The sequence below is a fragment of the Stegostoma tigrinum genome, chromosome 29, assembly GCF_030684315.1.
Source record: "Stegostoma tigrinum isolate sSteTig4 chromosome 29, sSteTig4.hap1, whole genome shotgun sequence".
NCBI classification, from domain to species: domain Eukaryota; kingdom Metazoa; phylum Chordata; class Chondrichthyes; order Orectolobiformes; family Stegostomatidae; genus Stegostoma; species Stegostoma tigrinum.
This window is the reverse complement of record NC_081382.1, coordinates 29,432,320-29,453,187: the sequence shown is the minus strand read 5'-3', so window position 1 is coordinate 29,453,187 and position 20,868 is coordinate 29,432,320. Positions and strand designations below refer to the sequence as shown.

General features: G+C 39.8%; 1 protein-coding gene across 9 annotated transcripts in view; it reads right to left on the bottom strand.

Moving 5' to 3' along the window:
* The window catches only part of LOC125465342 (ras-specific guanine nucleotide-releasing factor RalGPS1-like), a 713,999-nt gene that overhangs the window by 169,859 nt on the left and 523,272 nt on the right, over positions 1-20,868 (bottom strand). For all 9 annotated transcript variants that reach the window (XM_059638202.1, XM_048558694.2, XM_048558692.2 and 6 more), the window contains one exon: positions 3,146-3,239. In XM_059638202.1, coding sequence (XP_059494185.1) covers positions 3,146-3,239 — 94 coding nt within the window. The remainder of the gene's footprint in view (positions 1-3,145; positions 3,240-20,868) is intronic.

Here is a 20,868-nt window from a genome sequence, read left to right as displayed (position 1 = left end):
TAGCACTGTTTTTAGTCTATACTGTGACATTCTTTCAATCGATACAGGCCAGAGTTTAAATTACAAACTTCAATGTGGAAGGAAATTATCCATTACGGGAATGTATGGCATCGGCATCATATTCTGAGAAAAACGTGTGCAGCAGCTCAATGTAAATCACATTGAAACAGGGAAATAAATTGTGAAAAAGAACAGAATCACACAATCAGCCGCAAAATCTGTTTCTTCCTTCAACAAACCATCTACAATCTTGTGGTTGAAGGAGACAGATGCCAGTAAACCACAGGTAAAACCTCCAAGACAATGTATCATTATGAAATATATTCCATCATCTGACAAAATTTCACATCCAAGTATGTCACAGGCCATCATTCAACCCTGACAAAATACAATACATTAATCCCATGTGCCAGCAGCACTGAAACCATTGTGAACTGCAGAATCTTGATTCTTTCAGACAGACACAGCAATAATTGCACTGAGGAGGCAATGGAGGGAAACTGAAGTAAAGCAGAATGTTTGTCAGATAACATCTGTAATTCACATGTTTTCCAACAAATTATTTGATCAAATTCGACAATGTTTGATTTTAAGAGTTGAAATGGACAGGCATCCAAGTTATTTTAGTGATGAAGATTATGATTAAAATTTAAAAATGTGCTAATAATTTGAAATCCATTCCATCAGTTCTTTTTTAATAAGGGTCAAAGCCAAGACTTTCCAGTAACTTTTAAATGCCAAAGCAAGTTAGTTAAATTCCTTTTCTTTTTCCACAGAGTGCAATCTGTGTTCATTAAATTCAGCAGACACTCAACAGTTTAGTTTTGAAGAAAAGATATATTTTTCCATGATTTCTTTAGAAAGAAACTATTTTCCATCTGTGTAAATATGATCTGTATTGTTGCATTAAACAGTACTCTATCCAGAATCTGATTCCCATTATCATGTATTGGCCAATTTGCTTTGTATCTCTTAGGTGTCTTATTTATCTCAGAACTATGTAGAGGTGACATGATGCACAAATGCACAACACATTTATATTCAGTACTTTAAAATTGATAAGGAGGTGGTATTGGATAAACTGATAGTACTTAAAAGTTGCTAAGGCATTAAAGCAGGGTAAGATGTATCAAAGGACATTGAAGGGAGTGAAAGTGGAAATTGTAGAGGCACTGGCAATTATCATTCAATCTTCCCTGGATTTGGAAAGGCTAGAGGTTTGCGTCAATTTTAAGCAGTGCAGACGCAATGGGCCAAATGACACCCTTCTACACTGAAACAGTTCTGTGATTCTGAAAATAACACAGGATTTTCCATACATATAGTCTTATCCCAGAACACAGGCCTTCTCTATGTTAATTTGATGTCTAGCTCCACCTACATGCTAAAGCAATCAAGCACAATTACGGAGAACAGTGGGTAGTCCAACACAAACAGATCAGTCAAACCGTTGGACACTACATTCATAATTAGAATGAGAAGATTAATTTTTTTGCATAATTTTGACTGCCTCACATTTTAGTATTGTTACTACATTCTGTGTTTTCTCAGTAGCCCTTGGCCTATTGCAGGAAAGCAATCAGAAATCCTTTCCTCTGTACTTCTCTTCTCTACTCCACACTGTCAACCTATATCTGTAAATATTATCCTATCGATAACATTTGAACATTAAAACTATTATTTATTGTTTGTGCATTGAGCAAGGCAAATGTTTGAACTCGGGTGTCTCATCTTAAATTGTTCCTGTCTAGTTAACATTTCCAGTGAATTCAATTTTTTCTTTGCCTTACCATTGACAGATGCTGGGGTGGATGGACGTATTACCCTGTCCAGCAATTCAAATTAGGAGTGTTGTCAAGAAGACACCTGCCCTTGTACATCATACTGTCAACGAGATGATGTGCTGCATTAGAAACCTCTGCTGTCTGGTTCCACCTTCATTCTGTCACTGTTGAACCTCCTCAATAATTGCACTGTCCAACCCCACCCTGCATTTAAGTTGGACTTCCTTGAAATTTGCTCCTTCCAGAAGAAGTAAGTTCATGTTTTTAGAGGCAGCAGCATTGGGTTGAACAAGATTAGCACATGTTAACAGTATGTTAACATACACCTGTAAGATGGGTATGCAGAGTTTGTCTTACTGTCTTGAGTGCTTCCAGACCATATACTTGGAGAACTGTTAGTCCACTTACTTGCCCAGTCCGGGCTAGTCCAAAATGAGTCTTTGAGAATAGGCTCATTCTAAAAACCATTGCGAGCCCAACAATGTGTCCTCTTGTTAGTTACAGATCTCAATAGGTGTGAAGGTACATGATTATAGACTTAACATCTGTAATACACAAAGAAGCTCTTTGGGGGGAGAAAATGCTTCACACTGATAAGTCTATAGACCAAGAACCACATTAGACTGGCATCTCTCTGTAGTTTACATGTGGTCTACCGGTTGGAGCAATTTTATATTGCTGATAACATGAAGAGGTCTGTTTTCCCCTCTTAAAAATATGATCATTACCATGTGATGACAGCAGTCTCCCACACAAACTAACTCTGCCAGGACAGGGAAAAGTGAACTCCTCCATTTCAATAACTGTCACCCATAGAGTTTGCTTTTCTTGTAATTCTGGAACTAGATTTTTTTATTTAAAAGCTGCAAATGTTGTTATTCTAAAGGGAACATTTTTTATTCCCTTCAGAAACTACAAAGAATACAGTATATTTATCTTGTTACTTCTATTGGATTTTAACTATAATCATTTGTGATGATTTTTCTCTGCACTGTGGAACATAGTTATTGTATACAGAGTTCTTCATGAGTGTCCGGTTAAAATGACAATATTTAATCCATGTGTTTGACATTTTGGTAAACGTAGCAAAATCAAAGCATTTTTAAGCTTTAGTTCATGAAATTATCTCATCTTAAATAAAATTCCAAAAAACATTACTATCAAACTGTAAACAGTCTTCACCCTGAGGTAAAGTAGTCATCATTTCTAAGTTACTCAACAATTCCCTTGTGAACCCCTTATTCCCGTATAAGCTACAGAAGTGCATTGGCATGCGAACAGTATATTACATCAGTTACTTTCCCAAACAATGCAATCTTTTTACTGAATACTATATGGTTGTAAAACAAAAATGCACTTACTTGTAATTGTCCTCTTCAACAAATTTTTGTAGCTCTTCGATATACCGGACAGACTTCAGATACTTCTGCACATGGGGCAATGTTACTAAATAATCTGTGAAGAAAATAGCCATTACAATTAGTTAAATCACTCCAGTGAGAAATCCAGTTTTTAAATGCCATTCTAAAGACATGCTGTTTCTTGAGAAAACTTGGTTAAGATCCTAAGTGCAGAACATCATTGACTCATTCTTTTGCAGTACTTTGAAAGAGAGATTTTTTTAAACCTGCTCTGAATTTTTTTTTGCTTTTCTCTTCTTCCTTCCAAAGTAGACAACTGTATTTTCCCCATGCTATACTCCATCTGCCAATTCTCTCAAGTCCAGTCCACTCACTTAACCTCTCAAAGTCCACATATATTCCTCACATTCACCTTTCTACTTTATTTTGAATTGTCATCAAATTTGGCTCCAACACCGAGTAGCAGAGAGATATCACGGCTTCACGACCTAAGCTTGGTCTTCCATCTAAAAGACACTGCAAGGTGTGAGCATAACAGGAGCAAAGGATAAGCAAAGAAATGTTGAATGAAATTAAAAGAGTTGCTTAATATAAATATCAACTACAATGGTCTTTTGTATTCTTAATCAGCTGTGTATTTGTTCAAATACTGAAGGAATTGCAGCAGTTGAAGCATTGCTGGACAAGTCATTTCAGATAATTTACTATGGGTTGCAGTACTCTTTGGGAGGACTGGTGGTAAAATAGGTGGTGATGTTGATTCTGAACCGAAAGCTGAGTTCAATTCACAGTTTAGGAATGATGAGCAAGGAATGCACATTGTTATAAAGTGGAGATTGAGACCTTCAGTAACCTAAAACCGAAACACCATCCTCACCCTATAATCTGTAAAAGGAGTGTGAAAAGTGGTGTAAACTGCCTTTCAGCAACTTATAGTGGTTAAATAAAACAAATCCCTGACACTCACTTTACAAATCAATACAATTTATTTATCTAACTCTAACAGCAAACAAATTAACTAAATTTTTAACAAACTGAATAATCCAGGCCACAATTCAGGATTTTTTTTATCATTTTTGTAGTTGTTGATGTGTTTGTTTATGATGATGTAGTCATTGTCTGGAAGCACTGATAAATTGATTCGAGTTCCAAGGCTGTCTCTATCTAGCTTTTTGATCATCATTTCCTATTCTCCTGATTTCTGTACTCTTCACTAACTTCTCCAGCCTAATCTAGGCAGCCCTTCCAAGCTTTCAACCTTGGTAGATAAGAGTAACAGGCAACTGATGACCCTCCTACACACACGCCATCCTGCTTTCTTTACTGGGTCACAGTGCTGGCACTCTTCCCATAACAGCCCTGCTGTGGTTCAAGAGGAAGTTAAACACCACCTCCTCAAGAGTAGTAAACGCTAGCCCAGCAAGAAACATTCACACCCACGAACAAATTTATTTTTTAAAATTCCACTTTTTTCCTCATTTGGAATCTGCGGGAGGTGTTTCATCACTTGAGTGATAAAGAGGCCACACAAGGTCTCCTCTGTAAGGCTATGCTCATGTTTTTCACAATTTCTTTACAAGTAATATCCTATATTTGAGTCAGTCTATCTAAGGAAGCACAGAGGAATAGCAGATAGCTTTGAAAATTCTACAAGAATGCAACAAAAATATTATCCAATTTCTGGGGTGCTTTCAAAATTGGCTGCAGCGAGATCTTTCAAGCTGTAAACATAACAAGCGGTTTAGGTTCAGATTGAACAACTGTCCAACTCGAACTGCTTCAGTTTTATTCAAATTCCTACTCATGGGTCAACGCAGCTTTCGGGAATGAGCAAAAGTGATTAGTATCCCAGCTTGATTTTTAATATCTCTAACCGCCTGGCAAAACAGGGTGCAGTCATCAAAGTCAGTGAGGTGTGGAATATTGTTTAGCACTTATTGTCTTTGAACTGATACTACTGGCAAACTCTGTATAAACAAGGCTTTAAATCTTGGATCTTTAAATATTTTCTGAAGAAGGGTCTAGGCCCAAAACATCAGCGTTCCTGCTCCTCTGATGCTGCTTGGCCTGCTGTGTTCATCCAGCTCTACACTTTTTTATTTCAGATTCTCCAGCATCTGCAGTTCCTGCTATCTTTAAATCTTGGAATTGTTTTTGTTCAGAGTTCGGAAAGCAGAATCTTTAAATCATCCAATTTGTGCCAGATCGAGACAACCTTGGAACTCGAATCAATTTATCAGTGCTTCCAAAACAATGACTACATCATTACAAACAAATACATCAACATCTAAAAAAAGGGAAAAAAAAATCCTGAATTGTGGCCTGGATTTGGCGGTCAGTCGCAAAATGCTGATGCTTGCTAATGTCCTTGAAGAAAGCTGCCTGCAAAATCTAACAAACCCTGTAGCATGGATTTCTCCTTTCCCAATGTCAGCATGAATCTGGTGCTAAGCCAAGAAGATCCGTCTGCATCCAGCAACAGTGATGACATGAAGTTGGGTAAGCAGCCAATCACTTTAATAAATTCTTACAGACAGCAAACCACTGGATAAAATTGGTCCGTCAGATTTTATCATCATTTTACAGCAAACAAAAATCAATGTGGCATACGTGGGATTAAAGTAGAAGTTGAAAAACTATCATAAATTTTGAAACTTTTTTTTAAAAAGAGCTGTTGGACTTATGGTAAGTGATAACAGAGGAATTATTGCAGGTGAACAAAGGGAACTATGGAGCTATGAAGGGGGAGCTGGCCAAGGTTCAGTGGTACAATTCCCTATCAGGGATGGCAGTGGAGCAACAATGGCAGCTATTTCTGGATATAATGCAGAAGGTGCAGGATCAGTTCATACCAAAGAGGAAGAAAGATCCTAAGGGGAGGCAGGGGCGGCCGTGGCTGACGATGGAAGTTAAGGACTGTATAAAGATAAAAAAGAAGTATAACATAGCAAAGATGAGTGGGAAGCCGGAGGTTTTAAAGAGCAACAGAGGATAACTAATAAAGGCAATACTTGGAGAAAAAATGAGGTACGAAGGCACACTAGCCAAAAATATAAAGGAGGATAGTAAAAGCTTTTTTAGGTATGTGAAAAGAAAAAAAATGGTTGAGACTAAAATTGGGCCCTTGAAGACAGAAACGGGTGAATTTATTATGGGGAACAAGGAAATGGCAGAAGAGTTGAATAGGTACTTTGGATCTGTCTTGACTAGGGAAGACACAAGTAATCTCCCAGATGTAATAGTGGTTGAAGGACCAAGGGTAATGGATGAACCGAAGGGAATTTATACTAGGCAGGAAATGGTGTTGGATAGATTGTTAGGTCTGAAGGCTGATAAGTCCCCAGGACCTGATGGTCTGCGTCCCAGGGTACTTAAGGATGTGGCTCTAGAAATCGTGGACGCATTGGTAAATATTTTCCAATGTTCTATAGATTCAGTATCAGTTCCTGTAGATTGGAGGGTGGCTAATGTTGTCCCACTTTTCGAGAAAGGAGGAAGAGAGAAAACAGGGAATAATAGACCGGTTAGCCTGACGTCAGTGGTGGGAAAGATGCTGCAGTCAATTATAAAAGATGAAATTACGAATCATTTGGATAGCAGTAACAGGATAGGTCAGAGTCAGCATGGATTTACGAAGGGGAAATCGTGCTTGACTAATCTTCTGGAATTTTTTGAGGATGTAACTATGAAGATGGACAAGGGAGAGCCAGTGGATGTAGTATACCTGGACTCTGAGAAAGCCTTTGATAAAGTCCCACATAGGAGATTAGTGGGCAAAATTAGGGCACATGGTATTGGGGGCAAAATACTGGCTTGGATTGAAAATTGACTGGCTGACAGGAAGCAAAGAGTAGTGATAAACGGGTCCCTTTCAGAACGGCAGGCAGTGACCAGTGGGGTTCCACAAGGTTCAGTGCTCGGACTGCAGCTATTTACAATATACATTAATGATATAGACGAAGGCATTAAAAGTAATATTAGCAAATTTGCTGATGACACAAAGCTGGGTGGCAGGGTGAAATGTGAGGAAGATGTTATGAGAATACAGGGTGACTTGGACAGGCTAGGTGAGTGGACGGATACATGGCAGATGTAGTTTAATGTGGATAAATGTGTGGTTATCCACTTTGGTGGCAAGAACAGGAAGGCAGATTACTATCGACATGGAGTCAAGTTAGGTAAAGGGGAAGTACAACGAGATCTGGGTGTTCTTGTACATCAGTCAATGAAAGCAAGCATGCAGGTACAGCAGGTCGTGAAGAAAGCTAATGGCATGCTGGCCTTCATAACAAGAGGAACTGAGTATAGGAGCAAAGAGGTCCTTCTGTACAGGGCCCTGGTGAGACCGCACCTGGAGTACTGTGTGCAGTTTTGATCTCCAAATTTGAGGAAGGACAATCTGGCTATTGAGGGAATGCAGCGTAGGTTCACAAGGTCAATTCCTAGAATGGCGGGACTATCATATGTTGATAGTTGAAGTCACCAGACTACCAGTATGAATCCATGGTTAGAATTCTCTCCATCTAGTTTGCTATCATGTTTGGTAAGATACTAGTTTGATGAATACTGATGGGATACAATGTTAATAAGGTATTTAATAACTTAGTAAGTGATGATCCTTCATTAGCAGCTCACCATTGTCTAATAAGAAACCCGGCAAATCTATAAAAGATGCAGCTGGTTGCTCCTTGCCTCACGTTGGGCCTAGTTGAATTTCTCACATGACATTGCCACAAATCTCTTCATCATCCACATTATTCAGGCCCTTATGAGATTCTGAGCATTGTTTCTGATGAACAATCTTGCCAGGTGTGGAAGTCCAATTTTATACTTATTGAATTTCAAGTTTCTATAGACAATAGACAATAGGTGCAGGAGTAGGCCATTCGGCCCTTCGAGCCAGCACCATCATTCGTTATGATCATGGCTGATCATCCACAATCAGTATCCGGTTCCTGCCTTATCCCCATAACCCTTGATTCCACTATCTTTAAGAGCTCTATCTATCTCTTTCTTGAAACTATCCAGAGACTTGGCCTCCACTGCCTTCTGGGGCAGAGCATTGCATTCGTCGAGTCATAGCAATGTACAGCACAGAAACTGAACCTTTGGTCTAACTCGTCGATCGTGACCACATATGCTAAATTAATTGTGTCCCATTTGCCAGCATTTGGCCCATATTCCTTTAAGCCCTTCCTATTCATTTAGCAATTCAGATGCCTTTTTAAATGTTATAATTGTATCAGCATCCACCACTGCCTCCAGCAGCTCATTCCATATGTGCACCACTCTCTGTGAGAGAGCATTGCCCCTTAGATTCCTTTTAATTTTTTCCCCTTTCACCTTAAACCTATGCCTTCTTGTTTTGAACTCGCTTACCCTTCAGAAAAGACCTTAACTATTCACCTTAACTATACCCCTCATGATTTTTTTAACCTCTGTAAGGTCAGCCTAAATACACCTCCCATATTCAGATCCAAATCATTTATTTAAATGACATGCGATTGGAATCTTCCAAAATTTCCTAGGGTCCAGGAAGATTGAAACAAAGTAACATCATCATTCAAAAAAGGGGGTGACAGAAAGCCGAAACTTAAGCAATTAAAGCTGCAATCAAGCAGTGTCAACATGGCTTTTCTAAAGGGAAATCATGTTTCACAGAATCATAGAATCCCGACAGTGTGGAAACAGACCCTTCCGCCCAACAAGTCCACACTGACCCTCAGAGCATCCCCCAGACCCATCCCTCTGTAACCCACCCATTCTACACATCCCTGTACACTATGGGCAATTTAGCACGGCCAATCCACCTGCACATCTTTGGACTGTGGGAGGAAACCAGAGCACCTGGAGGAAACCCACGCAGTCATGGGGAGAGTGTGCAAACTCTGCACAGACAGTCGCCCGAGGGTAGAATCAAACCCAGGTCCTGGATGCTGTGAGGCAGCAAGTGCTAACTACTGAGCATTTATTAAAATGCATTGTGCATGTAACAAGCAGGATAGATAAAGGGGAGCCTGTAGATGTAGTATACTTTGATTTCCAAAAGGCATTTGATAAGATGCCATGTGCATGGTTACCACACAAGATAAGAGCTCATGTTTTTGGGGAGAAAATTGGTATGGATACTGAATTGGTTAAGAGGAAACAGAATGTGGATAAAAAGGTGATTTTTAGGACGACAAACTGTAATCAGTTGAAGACCAAAGGGATCGTTCTGGGATCTCGACTATTCACAACATATTGATGATGTGGATGAGAGAAATAAGTGTGTTGTCACCAGATTTGCTGTGAATAATGTCCCAGTAGTATTACTGCTAGACTATTAATCCAGAGACACATCTAATGGTCTGGGGACTTATGTTCAAATCCCAGCATGGCAGATGGTGGAATGTGAATTCATTAAAGGTAAAAATCTGGGGTTAAGTCTAATGATGACGATGAAACTTTTGCCAGTGTTGGAAAAACCCATTTGGTTCACTAATGTCCTTTGGTAAGAAAACTGCCATCCTTCCCTGGTCTGGCCTACACTCAACTCTAACAAACAACAATGTGGTTGACTCTCAACAGTTATCTGGGCAGTTAGGGATAGGCAATAAATACTAGGCTGGCCAGGGATGTCTACATCCCATGAATGAATTTAAAAACAAAATGGAAGATTGTCCACTTTGGCAGGAAAATGAGAAAAGCAGAATATTATGTAATTAGAGGGATACTACAGAATGCCACAAGACATAAGGATCTGCTTGTCCTTGTGCACAAATTACAAAATGCTAGAAAACAGGCACAACAAGTAACTAGAAAAGCAAATGGCATGTTGAATTTTATTGCAAGTAGGATAGAGTCTTGCCACAATGGTACAGGATATTGGTTAAAAGCCACCCCAGAGCATTGTGTATAGTTATGATTCCTTCCTTGATGAGGGATATAATTGTATTGAAAGCAGTTCAGAGAAAGCTCACAAGGCCACTTCCTGTGACGAAATGTCAAGGAGATGATAGCTGGTCTGTTTGGTGTTGGGAAGAACAAGAGGTGATCTAAGTGAAACAAAAGATATCGGACGGGGCTCGAAAGCCGAGTTTCCCTGATCAGGGAATCCAGAACCTAGGGGGTCAGGGTTTCACAACAAGGGATTTCCCCAAGAATAAGCTGAGGAGAAATTTATTTTCTGCAAAGGTGGTTAGCCTTTGAAATTCTCTTCACAGGCCATTGTGGAGGCTTGGACACTCTCAAGGCCAAGTTGGACAGGTTATTGATCTACTAAGGACTCAAAAAGTGATCAGCATATCGGAGGAAGTTGAGTGAAGGCTGCTATCGGATTAGCTACGATCTTCATCGTGAAGGAAGATTCCAGACCAAATGGCTTAATCCTTCTCATGTTAATTCAAAGATATTTCTAGAATCAGTCTTTGTTGCTCAGCTAAAAATATTCAGGTGGCCTTGCGGTCCAGGGGTAATGCCCCTACTTCTGGAGCAGATGATCCAGGTTCATATCCCATCCAACTGCAACTGATCATAACATGGCCAAACAGGATGATTAAAAATATGTAGGAGCTACAATTTATGCATATATTTTTAATCATGAAGTATTCAAATGATTTTACTGACTGTTTATTTTAGGTATTGCAAATAAATGTTTAAGTTAATGTGGACAAGGCATTAATGAATAAATCACATATGTAAAATGACAAGAAATGTGCATCATTTTAATCCTTCCAGATTTACAACAATAAAGCTCCCAGCATTTTGCTAATTAATATTTAAAATCTATTAAAAGTATTGGAACATGAATATGAATCCACTTAAAAAAAATTAGATCATTATCATTTCCACATTCAACTAATTCCTCTGCTTGTCAATAGTCGCAAAATTACAGCTGACAAAGGTTATACCTCGTACTGTCAGGTCAAAGAGATTACACATCTGCTTTATGCATCAATATTTAAAATGAAATTACATCTGCACTGTTGATATAGGGCAATTACTCTTCCTGCAGTAATTAATTTTCAGAGCGACTTATCAATTCAAGTTTCCACCCTGTTAACAGCAAAGTATTTCCTCATTTCCAACATAACCTGGTTCACAACTGATAAAATTAATTCCTCATTTTGTTGAGAGTCAATGTAGGTTCCTGAAAGCCCTGGATGACTTCTTCCCTTCCCAGTCAAGGACTATCGTAAAACGCTAGCTGTTGTGTCAAACTTTGTTCTGTCATACTCCAGCTGACAAGTGACAGACTTTCTGGTACAGTAGCTAACTTTATAAAAGGCATTATCTCAGCCATTAGTGAAAATGTGAATTCACTAAACCAGAACCAGAACCACTTGGTGATGCATACATGGACAAACTATGGCCTGGTGGGATCATCACTAGACTATTAATCCAGAGACCCTGATAATGTTTTGGTGACCCAAGTCAAATCCTGCCAAGGCAGATAGTGGAATTTGAATTCAATAAATATCTGGAATTAAGAGTCAAATGAAAACCTTGGATGATTTAGGGGAGGAAACAGCCATCATTCTCTGGTCTGTCCTATATGTGACACTTAACTGTTCTCTGGACAATGAGGGATGGACAATAAGTGCTGGTCTAGCCCATGACATCCACATCCAGTGAATGGATCAAACAAATTGTACTTTTTCTTTTTGACATTCAGCACCAAATGTCACATAATTGAGTCTGACATTGATGGATGGTTTAATAGAGTGCTGCAAGCATATAGCAGCAGTGTTAGCAGTCGCGATGACAGTAAAAATGCAAATGCTCACCATCGCTGTGACTGTCAAACTGACAAGGCAACTCCCACATGTATAGTTTTCCAAGGTGCTATCAGAGATTCCAGATCTACACAAAGTGCACAGTTCAAATGCAGCCAAGTGGAAATCCTCTGAAGTCACCGGATTTGACACAAATTTTAAACATTTGTCATCAGTCTCAGTGAGGAAACCCTTGAAAAAGCTATCTTGTTGAGTAAGATAAAACTTGATTATTAATAATTTAACGAGTGCATAATTATTTATGATCAACCTCTCCGGCAGCAAAAAAGTCTTGATATTTATGGAATTGCACATTTCTCCATTTTGCTTTTAAAAACTTCCACATATTTTTAAATTATAATTCACGATGTTCATGATATTTCAGCTTTTACCTTACTCCTATGTGATAAGATTCATAGTTATGCAGCATGAAAACAGAAGCTTCAATGCAACATGTCCATGCTGCCCAAGTTTCCAAAACTAAACTAGTCCCATATCCTTCTAAACCTTTCCTCTTCACGTACCTGTCCAAATGTATTTTAATTGTCATAATTATACCTGCGTCTAACACTTCCTCTAGCAGCTCGTGCTATATATGAACCACTCTCTGTATGGAAAGGTCTTAGGTCCTTTTAAAATCTTTCTCCTCTCTCCTTAAAATTATGCCCGTTAATTTTGGACTCCCCTATCCTAGGGGAAAGACTTCTGCTATTCACCTTATCTATGCCCCTCATGATTTTATAAACCTCTACAAGAATACCCCTCAACCTGCTACACTCCAGTGAAATAAAAGAACCAGCTTATGTAGCCTCTTCTCATGACAATAACAGGACAGCATTGTGGCTCAGTGGTTAGCACTGCTAGGTCACAGTGCCAGGTTCGATTCCACCCTCGGGCGACTGTCTGTGTAGAGTTTGTACATTCTCTTTGTGGCTGCATGGGTTTCCTTCCACAGTCCAAAGATCTGCAGGTTAGATGGGTTGGCCTTGCTAAATTGTCCATAATGTCCAGGTGGGTAAGCCTTGGGAAATGCAAGTTTATGGCCTGCTTCCATACTGTAAGGGATTCTATGAACTCAAACTCTCAGTCCTGGTAACATCCTTGGAAATCTTTTCCGCACCTTCTCCAATTTAATGATATATTTGCTAGAGCACAGCGGCCAGAACTGTATTCCGTACTCAAAAAGTGGCCTCAACAATGTTCTGTAAAATTGCAACATGACATTCCAATTCCCAAACTCAATGGTCTCAGCAATGAATGCAAGCATGCCAAATGCCTTTACTACTCTGCTTACCTGTGGCTCAGTTTTCAAAGAATTATGTATCTAAATCCCCTGGGTCTCTGTTTGACAACACTCCTCAGCACCTGACTATTAACTGCATGAGTCCAGCCCTGGTTCATCTTACCTCGCATTAATCTAAATTAAACTTTATATGCCTCTTCTCAACCCATTGTTCCAATCGATGGCAATTCATTTGTAATCTTAGATAGCTTTCTTCCACTGTCTACCACTGATTTTGGTGTCATCTGCAAACCTACCAACCATGTTTCTTATATTCTCACCCAAATTGATTACATGAATGACAAACAATAGCAGACCCAGCACTGTCCCTACAGAACACAGTCTGAAAAACCGCCACCATCACCCAGTCTCCTATTGTCAAGCCAAATTTGCAACCAACTAGTAAGGTCTTGCTGAATCCCATGTCATCTAACTTTATTAACCAGTCTACCATGTGAAACCCTATCACAGGCTTTACTATAGTCCATGAAAGTCCCCATAATCTATTTCACACTCACTTAGTAATCATTTTATAGATAAAGGTAATGTTATTTATTTCTTGGTTTGCTGACTGTGGGAATATGTCACCAGGATTGGCTGTTTTGCCTGTTTAATGTTATCACTGAACCCCAGAGATCTTCATGAGATGACACTGGACTCAAACTAACATTGGGAAAGGGGAAATTCTCACCAGAAAATCAATAGGCTTTTATAGCCAACTACCTTGGAGTTCAAGGACAGATGGCATCTTCTTTCCTCTGACTGTGAAGCCATTGTATACTGAGAACTCCTTAGAAAGTGGGACTCATCCGCAGAACTAAGTTCAAAAACAATATTTGCCTCAGCATTTGTAAAGGCGGCAACCTAAGTAATAACATTATTTTACTAGCTACTGAAAATACACAAAACCATCGGTACTACTTTGATAGCTTTAGCTCTTCAGTTTTAAATCCCCATCCCTGGCAGCTACTGAAAACATATGGCAGTAAGAGTTTATTTTTATTCTCAGACTGTATAATAGCCTGCACAAAGATCCATAGATACTGCACATTGAGATCAAAACTGAGTGATTAGTGATAATCACAAAAAAACAAACCTACAGGTCAGCACTGCGTATGCAATGAAATTTGAGTACATCAATTGTCTCGCTGTTTTAATCAGACAGTACAACGCTGCCTTGTCTCCACTGCAATGTCGGTGAATAATATTTAAAAAAGAAAAAAGCATCAAGAAGACGACAACTTGTCAGCTTGCAGCTTTAATCGGCTCTTTTACTATCACTGAAAATAACATTGCTCAGAAGGGCAAGACCCTAGCTGTAACATATTATTTCTAATTAATAAAATAGATAGATGGCAATTTAGGTAGTCAAGTGGTCTGAGATCATCAGGATTGTCATATTCTGAGATATGTTGAGTTCTGAGCTACTTGACAGAGGAACAATGAAGAGGGAACTATCACTCATCTTCAGGATAAATTTATCTAAGAAGTTTATTAAGTTGGTCTCTCACATGCTGACAGCACAGGCAGAGTGGTCTTGGATACAAAGCATCACTCTGAAAGAATGCTATGTAAGCATGCACTGATTGCAAAGCAAGTTGGTATTGCTTCACACAGACTCACTTGTCTTGTTTTGAAATGAATGCATTGAAGTGACAGCCACTTTAATGGTCTTGTGCCTCATATCTGTATGGAATTCAACAATTTTAATTTGATTAACTTGGTTCAACCATACAAGGCCATGTTTCTTCCCCACTTTTGCAAGAGTTCAAGAATTCCAGGCTTTGAGTTTCCAAACCTTCAGCTCCTTTTGGCTCATCAACAGAGACAAATGGCAAAGAAAAATTATTAGTCAAACAGAATATCATGTCAGCTCCATTCTGGATAGTGGCCAAGATTACTAGAGCATAGCAATGTAATGTATCTAAAGGAAACCAGTAACTATCTGATGCAGTGTGCATTTCTCTGTTATCCTCGGGTTAGGAAGAACAGAGAATGCACATGCCAACCCTCAACATTATTATTGTAACTTGGGTCTTAACTCAATCACTAAGCGACTATCAGATACTGGGTGATTAAAATCAACCCAACAGGAAGTCAGTTACAGAAGAGGTTGTTGCCCTGAATATGAGAAAACTTGGAGTAAATTGTGAAAATGTAACAGAAAGATAAAGACAAAAAATCAATGGCTAAAATAAGATCCAACTGCTAATTTGATCCAAAAGCCCCACTGCAACCTGAATTACATTTTCCCCTCCACAGATTTAATACTTGTTTCTATTGAAGGCCAAGTGAAAATTGATTCTACAATTTGATGTGAACGTTGATATTCTGAATTCAATCCATTCACTTAAGCTGGCTGTGAGCCAACAGCAGCAACACTGGAAGGCTCTTCCATGAGCAATTGCTTAAAATTTCTATTCATGGTTGTGCTTTTCTGGCTGTAGGCTTTGCTGATGGTAGAGGGAGGTCAGTTGAGGAGAACTGTGCGGTACTATAACTAGGTTAAGAAGGAATCTACATAGCACAGCTGAGCTTTTTCTGACAAACCCTCACTAACCCAGTCAGTGTCAAGATTCTTGGCCTGATACAGGGTGGGTGCTGATTCAGGACATCTCCAACAGTAGGGGGAAAAAAAAATGGGGAAACTGAGCACTACACAACTTTTGGAAAAAAAGAAACCTAAAAATACTGCTCAAAATTTATATTAACAAGTTGGGCTTTGAAATGAAAAGTACAATTTCTAAATTTACTACGATGATGCCAAATCTAAAGTGGAGGATTCAATACAGAGGATAACAACAAGTTACAGATAGACATGAATAAATTTGCAGACGGGGAAAATTATTGAGAAATGATGTTAAAGACCAATAAATGTGAGATACTACTTATGACCTGGAAGGTACACGTCTGTGGAGGTTGGAGGAACAAAGTAATCTCAGAATGCAAACAGATTTATTATTAACTTGTGCCACAGGTTAGCAAAGTCAACTGAAAGCAAACCAAGCAGCAGGTATTATTTCTGAAGCATGAGAATTGAAAAGTAAGGACCCTATGCCAAGCCTGCATTGACCGTTAGACCATGAGTGCTGTTGAGTGCGTGGGCACAGGAAAAAAGTTACAACCTGGAAATAAAGGGACGTGTGTTATTTATGAAAGCTCTTTATGTTGACTGTTGCTTGGAGGACTTCGGTTTTGAAGGATTGTGGCATATGGAATTTATTGCAAGTTTTCTGTCCATACCTGGAATAATTTTATTAAAAAAAGGCCATTCAAAGTCACTATGGCGATCAGATTTTTTTTGGCTCCACGACTGGTGATAACCACATGCTTTGCTTTAGACCCTGGTGGGAATCTCGAACAGTGACTGGCTTGAAGAGCTGCATGGTTTATCTGGTTCAGTTGGAGAGGAGCTGCTAAGAACAAACTGCTCAGCCGATCTCTCTCACTTCTGAAGGCAGGAAACTTTATAGCAGTTAGCCAAACATCTGTCATAAGGAAAGTACTAGAATCCATTATTAAGAAGGTTACAGAGAGATACTTAGAAAATGACAATGTGATAAGGTAAAGCCAACGTGGCTTTATGAAAGGAAAATCATATTTAATTGATCTATTAGGGTTTATCAATGAAGTAACATCCCCTGGTGGACAGAAGGGGAATGATAAATGCAGTGTACTTGAATTTTCATCCAATAAGGCACTTCATCAACAGTTATTGCACAAGGTAAGAACACATGGTGTTGGAGGTAGCATATTAGGATTGGCAAATGAGCATTGATTAGCTAACAGGAGTGGGAGAGTAAAGATAGATGGGTCTCTCTCACATTGGCAAACTATCACTAGTAGACTGCCACAGGTATCGGTGCAAGGTCGTCAACTATCTACCAGCTGTATCAAAGATGTGGATGAGGGTACAGGCGTTAAATGTGCTGATGACACTGAGACGTAAGAGCTCAAGTTAAGAAGAAAAGGTTGAGTGTAAAAAAGCATAACAGACAGGTTAAGTGAATCAACAAGACTTTACTAAAGTTGTACAATGTGGATGAATGTGTGCTTGTTTGCTTTGGCAGCGAGAATAGAAAATCAATATACTGTTTAAATAAATAGACATTACAGAAATCAGTTGTATGGAGGGATCTGGGAACGCTGGCCAATGAATCACAAAAGGTTAGCAAGCAGGTGCAGCAAGTGATTAGGAAGGCAAATGAAATGTTGTCATTTATTGCAAGGGGAATGGAGCTGAAAAGCAGGAACGTGTCACTGTAACTGCAGGGCATTGATGAAACCACATCTGGAGTACCAAGTACAGTTTTGGTCTTCTGATTTCAAAAAAAGTGTAGTTGTTTTAGAAGCAATTGAGAGCAAGTTCACTTGACTCACTCCGGGGATGAAAGGGTTGTCCACAGAATCCCTACCATGCGGAAAAAAGCCATTTGGCCCAACAAGTCTGCATGAACCTCCAAACAGAGCATCCAACCCAAACCCATGCCCTTATTCTATCTCTGCATTTACCATGGCTAACGCACCTAATCTACACATCCCTGAACACTATGGGCAATTTAGCATGGCCAATTCATCTAACCTGTGCATCTCTGGATTGTGGGAGGAAACCACAGCACCCAGAGGAAACCCACTCAGAGACAGGGAGTACAAGCAAACTCCACACAGACAATTGCCTGAGGGTGCAATCGAACCCAGGTCTCCAGTGCTGTGAGGCAACAGTGCTAACCAATGAGCCACTCTGTCACCCTTTCTTATGAAGAAAGATTGAACAGATGAGGGCTGTGCCCATTGAAGTTTGAAAGAATGAACAGTGATCCTGAGGGGAGTGGAGAGGGTGAATACCAGGAAGAGGTTCTCTCTTGAGGTGAAGAGTTAGCTAAGGGAACATAGTTGAAGAATCAGAGGTCTTGCCAATAAGATGTTTTTTTTTGCTCTGTGGAGCTTATTAGAAAGTGGAATTCTTTTCTGCATAAGGTAGCACGGCTCAGTGCTTGAATTTATTCAAGGTTGAGTTATGTAGACTTTGATAGACAAAATAAGTAAAGGGTTTTGGGGCCCAGATAGGAAAGTGGATTTGAGACCACAATCAGAATAGCACGGCTTGGTGTTTGAATTTATTCAAGGGTGAGTTATGTAGACTTTGATAGACAAAATAAGTAAAGGGTTTTGGGGCCCAGATAGGAAAGTGGATTTGAGACCACCATCAGAATAACCACCATAAAAAAGAACAGTGGGGCAGGCTCATATGGCCTATTCCTGATCCTATGTCCGACATTGCTGTATCCTTGCGGCTTTATACCATACTGTGCGTTATAACACTCCTGTGAATCATTTTGGAATGCTTCTTTTCATTAAAGGCGCAGTATAAATATAATTTGTTGTCATAGCGGTACTGTTATATAGACTAATGCAAATAAAAGTTATATATACAGTTGTTATATAGATGTTTAATTTTAACACAAGTTGTTACATAGATAGTTCTTATTGCATAGATATAGTTGTTATATAAATGGATTTAGATGCACATATATGACTCCAATATGTTTCATTAGAAGATAATTTACATAGTTTCAGCTCAAATTAACAGCTGTTAATCAGCTCCAGGAAAGACTTTACATTTGAACAGTTGATGACACTGCCCAAATAACAGCACTCAGCTGTTCCTCCTTCAGCACGTCAGGGCTGTTGAAATCTTTCCTCAATCACAAAAATACTTCATTACAACCTACCATCCATCAGCTCACAGCGATACTAATGGATAATGGACAACTTGGGAAAATTCACACCACTGCAGTTTGTAAGCGGAAACCCACAGAGCTGATGACAGAGGAGCAGACTAATGCAGCTGTTACTGACCACTTACTAAAGCACAGATGTAAGAACACTCAGCCTCCTAAAGACCACACTATGTCAGCTTGTTTTATGCTGGGCGCAGTCTAACTGAACAAGGAACTTGTGTTCTATTTTTGGTTTAAAACAATTTGCCTGCTGTTTAATACTCTGTGCTATGTCTCGAGGTTGGGATACAGTTTACCTATATGAGGAATGTTCACAATGTCACCATTTCATAGTATAGTGGCCGGAGGGAATGAAGGTCTCAGACTCCGTCTCAACTAGGGCCATTTGAAGCATGACATGCTGATGGAGGCACTGCGACACCTCACTGGGGTAGCACAGTGGAAACCAAGCCCCAGGGTTATCACAAAATTCCCAAATAAATGTTTTTTAAATCTAGATTGATAGAAAACATGAATTAAATTTCTGTATCAGAGATAATGGGAACTGCAGATGCTGGAGAATTCCAAGATAATAAAATGTGAGGCTGGATGAACACAGCAGGCCAAGCAGCATCTCAGGAGCACAAAAGCTGACGTTTCGGGCCTAGACCCTTCATCAGAGAGGGGGATGGGGAGAGGGAACTGGAATAAATAGGGAGAGAGGGGGAGGCGGACCGAAGATCTGCGGTCCGCCTCCCCCTCTCTCCCTATTTATTCCAGTTCCCTCTCCCCATCCCCCTCTCTGATGAAGGGTCTAGGCCCGAAACGTCAGCTTTTGTGCTCCTGAGATGCTGCTTGGCCTGCTGTGTTCATCCAGCCTCACATTTTATTATCTTAAATTTCTGTACTTGTCCAATGCAAAGCCTCAACTTGTCACCCCTTATGTTTGAACATTTTATCCTTGTGTTGGATTCCCCCACGAGGAGGAAATGTTCCCAGAGTATCTATGCTCTCCGCAACCTTCCCATGTCTTCATTCTTTCATGAGTGTGGGCACCAGTAGAAATGCCAGTATTTGTTACACAGCCCGAACAGCCCTGTCTTGCTAGGCCAGTTCAGAGGGCAATTAAGAGTCAATCATATTGCTATGGACCTTGAGTCAAGTTTAGGTAGGAATCATAGAATCCTTACAGTGTGCAAGCAGGCCACTCAGCCCATCAAGTCCGTACCAACCCTGCAAAGAACATCCCTTTCAGACCCAACCCCCTACCCTATCCCTGTAACTTTGCATTTCCCATGGCTAACCAACATAGCCCACATATCCCTGGACACTGTGGACAATTTTCCATGGCCTATCCACCAAACTTGCACATCATTGGGCTGTTATTGTGAGACAGAAGTACTAAACACTGAGCTACCCTAAAGACGGCAGATTCCCTACCATTAGTGAACTAGTTGGGTTTTTACAGCAGTTGATAGTAAATCTCATGGTCACTATTATTGAGACTATTTTTATATTTATTAACTGAATTTAAATTCTACCAGTTGCTGTGATGGGATTTGAACCAGTGTTGTCAGGGTATTATTCTGAGACTTTACATCAATAGTGCAGTGGCATTAGCACAAGGATGCTGCCTGACCCCACCCAATAAGATGCATTCTTTTAAACTCCAAAGAGTATAGATCCAATCTGTCCAACCTGTCCTCGTAGGACAATACTCTCATCCCACGAAGCAGCTGAGTGAAACTTCTCTGAACTGCTTCTGATTCAAGTGCATAGTTATCCTTCAGTAAGGAACCAAAAACACCCTACACAGTTACTGCAATCTCACCAATAACCTGTACAGTCTCACTTCCTTCTGTGGGGATTGTAACAAGGCCAGCCAGGTGGATTGATAGAATGTGAGTTCCCTGATTGAGACTATTAATCCGGTCTGATCAGGGAGCCCTGGCTGACAGCGAGAAA